Source organism: Octopus bimaculoides, chromosome 18 (genome assembly GCF_001194135.2).
Source record: "Octopus bimaculoides isolate UCB-OBI-ISO-001 chromosome 18, ASM119413v2, whole genome shotgun sequence".
NCBI classification, from domain to species: Eukaryota; Metazoa; Mollusca; class Cephalopoda; order Octopoda; family Octopodidae; genus Octopus; species Octopus bimaculoides.
This window is the reverse complement of record NC_068998.1, coordinates 35168651-35180363: the sequence shown is the minus strand read 5'-3', so window position 1 is coordinate 35180363 and position 11713 is coordinate 35168651. Positions and strand designations below refer to the sequence as shown.

The 11713-nt window shown below is 35.0% G+C and overlaps 1 protein-coding gene across 1 annotated transcript in view; it reads right to left on the bottom strand.

Moving 5' to 3' along the window:
* Positions 1-11713, bottom strand: part of LOC106867954 (N-acetylated-alpha-linked acidic dipeptidase 2) — a 336237-nt gene that overhangs the window by 130465 nt on the left and 194059 nt on the right. The window contains exon 6 of the mRNA XM_052974261.1: positions 9585-9741. Within this exon, the coding sequence (XP_052830221.1) occupies positions 9585-9741 (157 nt within the window). The remainder of the gene's footprint in view (positions 1-9584; positions 9742-11713) is intronic.

Here is an 11713-nt window from a genome sequence, read left to right as displayed (position 1 = left end):
GAATCAAGTCATAACCTTATCCATCTATTGTTTTCATAATCGGTCATAATGTCTTACGTTTAAGATGATTCCCATGCTTTCCCTGATGAGAAGGTTACAATTTTAATATCAAAGATCCCTATGGATCACACAGGTTGTAATCCTTTGAAACATATGTAGGAATAAAGTATGCAATTATAACATGCATTTTCTCCAATCCTTAAATTCTTAAATATACTCAAATACCCAAAATTTCAAGGAGTTCCTGCCTTAAAAACAGGAGCTAACCACAGTTATTTTGTGTTCTTTGCTACATTGGTTTCTATTAACCCATTTATTCTATCAGAAGAATGTTTATTCATTAAGATAGAAGAAATACACATAATTATATATATATATATATATGTATATATACACACACAGACACATATACATACTTGTTTGCATTGACTTATATTTCTGAGTTTAGAATTTGCATATTTTCCTTTGTATTTTTATTTGATATGCATACAAAACCTTTGTGTCGAGGTTCATTCATAAATATATGCAAGATTTAGGCATGACTTATTTTGCATAGTTTTATTCCACTTTTATAAATGAGTCACATAAATTCTTTCACACACATGTCAAAATCATATTTTTACCAAAATTCTACTTTATATCTTTATGGTGTGTGTGTGTGTGTGTGTGTGTGTGTGTGTGTGTGTGTGTGTGTGTGTGTTTCATTCTCACCTTATTCTTTTTATTCATACAGATTATATATAATTTTACACTTGGAATTTTCTGTAGCACTCAGCTGAACTAGCAAGTTATAAGCATTTTCTTTAAAGCAAAGTTCCATGCACAATTATATGTTTAGGGGCAAATCTTTTATGATTACCATAATTGAAATTTAATTAAAGTTTCACTGAATTCCTTCGAATCTGTATGTGTGTGTGTGTGTGCGTGAATATGTGTGTATGTGTGCATGTGTGTGTGACTGTTGTGTGTGTGTGAGTGTCATGCATATGTGTAGGTCGTAATATATCAACTACAATTAGCTTTTATAAGGAATTTACTGTGAGTGAGTACTGTATCATTCATTTAAGCTTATTTTAACTTTTTGCAACTTTTCTTCACATCATTTGCATCTCACTCCAATTTCAGTTGCACTTTTTGTTAGTACTTAGTAACATTAATATTTTAACAATAATAGATGTCTCAATACATTTATGTTAATACATAAGATTTCCTTTGTTACTTTTTCTTTTGAACTAGTACATAAACTTGAATTTTTTTGAGAATATTAGAAAAAATTCTTTTGTAGGCTTTTAATACAAGGTATACTTGTAAACGGTTCACTTTAAGGTATGCTGCTGAGCTATGAGTGTTCAGCTCTATCAGCATAGTCTGCAACTGATTGATGGGTTTCGTTATTCAAGAATGGAGCAGAGTGAATGACATGATAGCAGAATACCAAATGCACATGCCTTGTGGGGTTGGACATGTTGCAAGGTTCAGAGACAACAGGCAAAACCATGTAGTTGTTAAGTAGTATTCTTTTATTTTTTTACTTGTTTCAGGCATTTGACTGCAGCCATGCTGGAGCACTGCTTTGAAGAATTTTAGTCAAACAAATCAACTCCAGGACTTAACTTTTAAGCCTAGTACTCATTCTATTAGTCTTTTTTGTCGGAAATAAAAATAAACACACCAACACAGGTTGTCAAACGGTGATGGGGGGGGGGGACAAACATAGACACAAAGACAGACACACACACATATATGATGGTCGTTTTTCAGTTTCTATCTACCAAATCCACTCACGAAGCTTTGGTCAGCCTGAGGCTACAGGAGAAGACACTTTGGTTGGAATGAGGTTATAGTAGAAGACACTTGCATAATGTGCTATGCAGTGGGACTGAACCTGGAACCATGTGGTTAGGAAGCAAGCATCTTAACACAGAGCACCTATCTTACTACACAGCCATACCTGCACCGATCCAAGAGATTGGAAGAAAAAGTGTCCTCCCCCCCACACACATAGAAGGCATCCATGATGATGAAAAGACAATTTAGTTGAAAAATTTTGCTAAGAGGAAAAGAAGGTGCAATCAAGAAAGAATTGAAAGCCCATTGTGACCAGCATTTTATAAAATCATCTGATAGTCTGGTCAATAGTGTTGTTTGTGAACAATACACATCCACACATATTTACAAACACACACACACACACACATCTACACAAACAACTACATTTATACTTCATCACACTTTGATACTTATTTGGGATTAAAACCTTTTGGGACTTCAGTTTAACCAGTCAATTAAATTAGCTGCCTGAATACCAATCTCCAGTTCTTTTTTTCACACATGAATGACCATCCTAAGACATAACCAAATCATTTCTAGTTATTTTTTAAATTCATTAATAATAGTCTATATGTATTTATGTTTTCATTTTTCATTTATTTTAATATATTTTCCCATCTATAATTACTAAATTAAGTATTATACATATATGTATGTATATACATACACACATGCATATATATATATATATATATATATCCACACACACACACACATGTACATAGATAGACAGACAGACAGATAGATAAATGGACAGACAGACACATAGATAGATTGACAGTCACACACACAGATAGATAGATTGACAGACAGATAAACAAATAGATATATACCCTTTTTGACCTTTGCCTGTCTCACCTTGTCTCATTAATTGTGTAAGGGGTGAGAGTAGTCTTTATATTTGCCTGACATTCAAACTATTTTATCAGATTTCAACTACCAATGAAATAACATAACTTTTCAACTAATGTAAACTGCTACTTAAACACCTGCTTCTTTTGCTGCAGTTTTTCTCTTTATTTTCTCACATAAACTTCAGAAGTGAAACTTTCTTCACTGATAAATTAACAGTCAGGTGAAACTTCGAAGTCCTTGTCATAAATTTAACTACTCTCACTACTGAGACACCTATCATTGTTTACTGTTGTTATTCTTAAACTTGGTTTAAAATAATTACCTCATCAATTTAACATGTTTGTGTGCGTGTGAAAGAGATTATGTATGTATGTATGTATGTATGTACATATGTGTAAAATTTGTGTGTGCATGAATTTATATATATATATATATATATATATATATATATATATAACCACACTTAAACATTTATTATATTAACTGTTATATAAATATATGTACATGTATACATATATCATACATACATATGTACTATATGCACAAACACACACTCACACATATACACACACACACATTCACTCACACACACACACACACACACACACAAATGAAGGGCTTCTTTCAGTTCGCGTCTACCAAATTCCCTCACATGGCTTTGGTTGGCCCAGGGCCATAGTAAAAGACACTTACTCAAGGTGCCATGCAGTGAGACTGAATCCATAACCATTTGGTTAGGAAGCAAAACTTCATTTCCACACAACCAAGCTTGCATACACACACACACACACACACACATACAAATTTATCATTTATCATTTACTTGTTTCAGTCATTAGACTGCGGCCATACTGGGGTATAGCCTTGAAGAATTTCAAGTCCAATGAATAGACCCCAGTACTTATTTTTTTTTAAAGCTTGGTACCAATTCTATCAGCTTCTTTTACTAAACCGTTAAGTTGTCAAGCAGTGGTGGGGGACAGAAGAGACACAAAGACACACACCTATATATATATATATATATATATATATATATATATATATATATATATATATATATATATATATACACACACACACACACACACACATATGTATGTATACACACAATGAGGTTTTTTTCAATTTCCATCAACCAAATCCACTCACAAGATTTTGGTCAGCTCAAGGCTATAGTAGAAGGCACTTGGCCAAGGTGTCATGCAGTGGGACTGAACCATGAAACCATGTGGTTGGGAAGCAAGCTTATTACCACACAGCCACACTGCACCTATCTATCTCTCTCTCTCTCACTCTGTGTGTGTGTGTGTGTGTGTGTGTGTGTGTGTGTGTGTGTCTGTCTGTCTGTCTGTCTGTCTGTCTATCTATCTGTCTATCTATCTATCTATCTATCTATCTATATGTGTGTGTGTGTGCGTGTGTGTGTGTGTGTGGAGGTGCAATGGCCCAGTGGTTAGAGCGGCGTACTCGTGGTCATAGGATTGCAGTTTCGATTCCCAGACAGGGCGTTGTGAGTGTTTATTGAACAAAAACACCTAAATCTCCATGAGTCTCCAGCAGGGGGTGGTGGCGAACCCTGCTGTACTCTTTCACCACAACTTTCTCTCACTCTTTCTTCCTGTTTCAGTTGTACCTGTATTTCAAAGGGCCAGCCTTGTCACACACTGTGTCCCGCTCAATCTCCCTGAGACCTAAGTTAAGGGTACATGTGTCTGTGGAGTGCTCAGCCACTTGCACGTTAATTTCATGAGTAGGTTGTTCCGTTGATCGGATCAATTAGAACCTTCGTCGTCGTAACTAATGGTGTGTCATAATACACCCCCCCACACACACACACTTATCATTATCATCATCATGTAATGTCCACTTTTCCATGCTTATATGGATCCTATGGAATCTATTTGAGGCAAATTTTTTTCATACTCTCTACACTTACAATATACAAGGTATCCCTCCCTCTACTGGTGCAATGGTGAAACACCCCTCCCCCATTAGTGCATTCCCTATTGTGATTAGTTACTAAGTAGAGGAAAAGCAGTCTCCTGCAAAGTCTCTTAGGTCTTGTCTTGATGGGGACTTGACAACCCCTGTACTGTTGCTACACTGAAAAAAACATGCAGTATACACTGTAAAGTAGTTGGTAAATGAGTGAAGAAAGCAAAAGGTTGGGAGAAACCTTTAGTCTTGACTTGCTAATAAAATGCACCCAATATATACTGTAATGTGGTTGGTGATAGGAAGGGTATCCATAGAAACCAGACAGAAATGACATGTATATGCATCAATTAATGAGAGCAGTGATTCCAAGTAAGAACTGACTGCACTGGGAAGACCCTCTGACTTCTGCCAGCATGGTAAGCAAATGTAATGATGATGGTGTATGCATACAGTACATACATGTATAGATATGCATGTACATATACATGCATGCATAAATAAATGCATAATATGGCATTGAAGTTAGTCATATTGACATACAGGGACTATTCATTTTCCATGTAACAAATGCAATTCATTAGAGCCTTTGCTATTGATACAAGCCTAATAAAAGAAATAAAAAGTAAAAATTGGTTATCTTCTGAAAATGCAATTAAGCAACTTTTTATGGAAGATTCTAGCAGCGATTAAGAGGCGAAAATCAACTGAAACTCAACACATGGAATTACCACTACCCTCAAGATGGTTGGAGAGGAAATTGGGGTCAGCTTTCACAGGTCATAGAACTAAGGAGAAATTTATGGTGGACTTTGAATTGAATCAAGACCTCTATCAGTTCCATAGAATAGTTAAGAAAGATCCCTGAATTAGTTATGCGAAAAGGAGAAAAAGTGACTGAGATTTAAAACACCCTAACTATTCATACTTCAATACCAAACAACTATGACAACAAGCAACCTTCATTGAGAGAAAATTTACTCTTATCCCTACCAGCTACTAGAATCGCTCATTAAATAAGAGTCAAACTAGGCCAGTGAATTCTTCACCTGAGAGGACCATAAGCACCAAAGACCACAACTGATGCAATAACAAAAGTGAGAGAAACATTCTGAGATTACACAAATGAGCAGCAACTGACAAAGAACGAACTGTGGTAATTAGTGAGAAATATAAACGACTCAAAGTACATCTCACAGTCTACATTAATAAAGAATTCCATGAGAGAACAATTACCACACTAATCAATAATAATGCTACTGACCTTATGTTATACACAATAGACCAAGTATCTAAGGAACACGTAGCACTGACTGAGAATTCCAGCTTTTAGACATTGAATGTTCTACACTGTGTTGCAATTACCATTTACCAACAGATAGGAGTAAAAGAGATTGATTGTAGCAAGCAAAAAAAAAAAAAAAAAAAGAGAGAGAGAGAAAAAAAAACAACAATCAAAAGAGATGTCCTCTCTTCTGACAAATATCAACAGACACAGAAAAAATGTTTGACAGTTAGACACTATAATTAAGTGCAAAGTGAATAATAAGTTCATGAACCTCCAGCTGTAATTTCATGATAGATTATCTAAATCCTATGGGAAATGTTGAGAAAAGGTACAGGCAAGCAAGCTAATTTCACATAAACAGGATCTGTCAGTGGCAGGTGCAACACTTTATTACTGTAAAAAACGACAACAATGCAAGGCTATCAATCCCAAGTTTTACTCACATGCCAAGCAATATATTGCAGTATGAATGGCCATAAAATCGAGGTAATGAAAGTCTCCTTCCCAGCATAATCTTGAGTCATTCTGAGGTGGGGACTGGAATTTAAACAAACAACACAACCGAGTTGCAGTGTGACTAAATGAACTGCATGACAACAGTTAAACTTCTGTGATGATTGCGGCAATCCTACTGAAAGGCAAATTACCAAAAAAAGATAAGATAGTTGGTTATTGGTACAGAAAGTTCACATTCTACAAAATAGCCCTCATCAACCTGTTCAAGAAACAGTGAAAGCTGAGCTTCATGTGCCAGAGTGGTTGATGTTGCACATACAACAGTATTAGCAGGAGACATAAATGGCCCACAGCGTGCTTGAGTGTGATGTACACATTATACACAGAATGTTTGACTTTATTCCTCCAGGATCACAGTGAAAGAATGTGGTGACCGATGAGCTAGCAGGAGAAAAGGAATAAATTTGAACAACTAGACTACAAGAAAGCATTTGCCTCTTGGTTACTCATGGATAATAGAATCACAATGTCTCACTAAGGGCTCAACTGCTATACAGGATGCCATTAAGAGACTAACAATAACATCGTCCACAGAGCTACCAATAAGAACTGAAGCTACCACTAAAGTCACTTAACAGAATTAGGCTATCAATAGGAATATTTCAGAGTGACATCTCATCTGTAATACTTTTTGTCCTAGCAGTGAGTCCTATGTTAGCACTATTAAGTAAATACAAAGGTTATATGATATGATTTGCATAGGAAAGAAAAATTAATATCACCAACATCTTTCTTGTTGATGACTTAAAGCTATGTTTGAGTTAGTATTCAAGACTCCACAGACATTTAGAAATGGTCACAACATTTTCAAATGACAAAGGAATGGGATTTGATTAGGATAAGTGTTCATGTTTGGTACTGAAACAAAGAATAAATTGTTAAGCAAGCAAGGAGATAGCTACCATTGGCTTGTCTTTAATTCCTATCTTGGTGATGAATATTACAAATACCTCAGGATAAATGAAAATATTTTATAAGTTGGTGCTGTAAGTATAACTAGAGACAAAACACTACTTCAGAAGATGTGAGAGTCAGAGCTGCCTGCATTCAATATAACTAGATCCCACAATACTTTCACTGTGCCTGTGCTAGCACCAATGTTTAGGATATGAGATTAGACACTTGAAGAAATCTACAGTTTGGACATCAAAACTAAAAACATACTAGCAATCACTTGTAACTTTCACATCAACAGTGACACACACAGAATCTATGTTAAAGGAACAAATGTGGGAAGGAGCCTGAGCCAGTCAAGATTCTGCATCCTATCATTTAGACAACATCTATTGAACAGTAAAGAGAGAAACGAGTGCATCACATCACTTAACAATGAAGGTAATAACATGGTGAGATAGGTAAAAAAATCTCCTGGACAAGTACTCTAAGTGTTACTGGACTGACCAACTTAAACAGAGACTTGAGTGCATAAATATATACCCGTAGAGAATACCAGCAACATTGACAAGAATAGTAGCTTCTCCTGGAGAAATATACCATATCTTACTGAAAAAGGTTCACATTTGTTGTCCAGAAGCAAGAGATAACTATTAAATATCTGATCAACAGAAAATGTCAAGCGTGCCACAAATATCACTCATATATCATACCACTCATACCATCTGCAACCATCCAAAACTATTTGCAAGACACTACCTTCCTCTGATACATTACATTGTTGCCAAGACAATGCTATATGAAGAAGGATTGTCTTGATGGCCATACCAAAGGCATGCAAGAACCAGTATGGTGGAATATTTCAATAAAAATAGCAACCCAATGTGAGTAAAATAGACCTGATACAGTTCTTTGGGACAGGAAGCAAAAGTTATTGATGTATACACACTTGTAAAGAAGACCACATAGAATATCGTGGCATTCAGAGTCACATTGGCTAAACATGTCTAAAGTTATTTCTTCTATTATGTTTAATACTGAATTATGGAGCAGCAGTTATAGAGTGATCTCTTCAAGCACCTACATAGAAGTTTTTCTAACTTATTTCTTATATAGTCACTGTTACTTTTATGATCTTTCATTAGAATAAGTCTGTCTTGGAATAAATGCATATCAAATTTAAAACTATGATGACTAAGTAACTGATATTATCTATCTTCATGTCATATCTCATTGTTTTAGCTTTTAGAAGAAGGGAAAGTAGAATTTTATTAAGCTGCTATTGAATCAAGAATATTTCAATGAGTTGACAACAGTGTGGTTTGCTGTTTTTCTTCAATTCCTCTTTTTAAACTCATTTCCATAATATTCGATAAAAAATGTAAAAACCTATCTTTTCAAATATTAAGTTCATCCACAAAACATTTTCCGTCATGAATCATAGTGTCACAGTAAAATAGTTATTTCTGATTTTTATGTGTATATTGAGGTATTGAGTTATGAATCTCCAACTCCAACTTTCCGAGAAGCACAGGCAAACGTCTTTCCTAACTTGATTAACAGTACTGAAGTTTACAAATTAAGCAATCTGCTTACTCAAGAAAGACAGTGGCTGAAAGTGTGTTGTTACCCCATTATCCTTGTTTGTTACCCTCACCACTCACCCCAAGTCACTTTTGATCAAATAGAATTATGATTTAATTCCTTCTAGATTTGATCATCCAATCTAATGTGTTCTTCCCAAATAAGATGGTAGGGCATATAGCAGCTGTTTTTAGCAGGCTGAATATCTGTACAAAGATTTTTCTTTTGTTAACCATGTATAGTAGGACATACTTTATTAGCATAGAATATCAACTTTTTAGTTGAAGGACAGTTTAATCATTATTGCAGTTCTTAGATGTCTACTTCTCTAATAATCAAAGATCTTCTGGTTAGAGTATGCTTTCCTGAGGAGGTTTAATAACACTGAAACATGTCTTAAGTTGTCATCTTACTATAAACATCAAACTCTCTCTCCACTGCATTCCATAATTAATTCATTTTAATGAAGTGAAATTTTGGAATTGTTTCTCTTGTTTTCACTCAAAATAGTTATTTAGAAAATTATTGTTGTATCATTGAAAATGCAATTTTAATTATTTAAAAGCTCTTGGCTTACTACAATGTATGCAGTAAAATTTCAGCTGCTAACTACATAGTCAGTGCTTCATTTCTTTAATCTCACAAGAATCATGCTTAAAGCAATGGAAGTAGAAATATTTACCTGATTTGGTTGAGTTATGTTTGGATATGACATATAAATTCTATATGGTGTGATAACAACGTCAGTCAAGCCGTTCTCCTTCCATGTTTTAAAGATTTTATCCACTAATTCTTTCTCACCAGGCGTTCCTGTTAAACGAGGTCTTTGTGTATAGTCTCTGGATAAACAAGAAAACAGAAAGACAAATATAATACAAAATGTAAAAAAATTATATTAGAGATGACATCCTTAAGGCTAACGAAATGCAGAGCAACAGTTAATCAATGTGGTAGCATTGATCAAAGAAGAATATATTTGGCTCTCTGAAAACACAAAATGGGAAATCTAGAGGAGCAACAAAGTGCACTGGTGCTGGTGCCATATAAAAAGCCTCCACTACACTCTGTAAAGTGGTTGGCACTAGGAAAGGCATTCAGCAGTAGAAATCAAGCCAAAACAGATAATAGAACATAGTACAGCTCCTGGCCTTATCAACTCCTGTCAAACCATCTGACCCATGTCAGTATAGAAAATAGATGTTAAATGATAACGATGATGATAATGATGACTTTTACTTCTGCCTTTACAAACGCATACATACTTACACACACACACACACACCTGCTAAAATATATATACATATATACATATACCAAGCATCTTAGGAAGACGAGTTAAGTGGATCTTGATGAAGTGTCAAGAAACAATGATGTACATAAGTTTCCCTGGTGATCCAATCCTAAACAGCTATGCTCTCAAGAGTTACAATTATCTGAGAGAAAAGGATTCATTAATATGGAAGAGGTTTTAAGGGTGATGATAAGATTCTAACTTGTGTGGAATCCTTTATGTAGATATTTTTTCACAGGATTCTGGTCAGCCTGGGGCTACAGAAGAAGACGTTTGCCCAAGGTGCCATACAGTGGAGTTGGAACTATAATCATGATTGGAATTAAACGTCTACCACGCAGCCATGCCTGCACCTGTGTCTGGACGTAATCTAAAATAATCTAGAATGTGTGTGTGCATATGTGTGGGTGAGAGAGAGAGACAGAGAGAGAGAGAAAGTAGCATCTGCACTGTCTCAGATACATGAACTTAAATCATTAAATAAAAAGTTTAAAATCAAACAACAAATGCACAGAATAAGGGAATCATTAGGATATGCAAAAAGGAGCAGAGCAGTAACTAGGATTGGGGGAATGTGGCACTGAAATAAGCTGATAAACTTTTGTAAGTTTAAAAGCTCATTATGAGTTTTAAATGTTTGATTAGAAGAGTTCTCTAATAAGTAATTTCCTGGCTTTTCCAGTAGATACATTGACCTTTGTTAAACATGATATTGTTTGCATTTAAGGTTTCATTTCAAATGATTCATTTCATGATCAGAGATGAATAAAATGAATGCTTTACTTTTCTTCATATATTGTAATGACCTTTGCCATTTCCTGTAGCTTATGTTTCAGCAATAATGTTTCATGTAAACTAGATCTGACACAATATATATAGCAAAGTTCAGAGAAACGGTAAGTTTAATGGAAAAACAATGCTAATTTATTGCATATATAACAGATGACTTGCAATATTCAGAATCCTAGGCAGAGAGGGTTAACTATAAAATACTCAGTCAAATGATCTAACTGTAAATTGTTATCTCAATTAGGCGTAATGCGATTTTCACAAGCAAACAAGGAGTCACTTGATTTGGTAAAAATATTAAACAAGTTGTTCTCAAATTATATCTTAACATTAAAGAAAAGGAAGGACACATCACACAATGCAGTTATAGATAGACAAGAACTGAGATGATTGGCATTTTGTTGTGCTTAATAAGATCTGGCCATCAAACTGAAAGTGAGTTCTTAAAAGCATTGGGTTCATGTCTCTACAGACAGTGGTTCCTTACCCCTCATCTGGTCTGTCACCATCAGATTTTCCCTACCTCTCATCTTTCTAACACACATCCCTTCATGAAATCTCTAACAATTGCACTTTTCAGCTGCTGTAATCATACGAAAGCAGAATCTTCACATGTTTAATTCCTTCTTTCATGCTCCATATATCTCATCCCTCATACTCAATATAATTTCTTTACACTTTATTTTCCTCTGATTATGCCATTCTGTGCCTGCAGTTAACTCGTTCTCTCT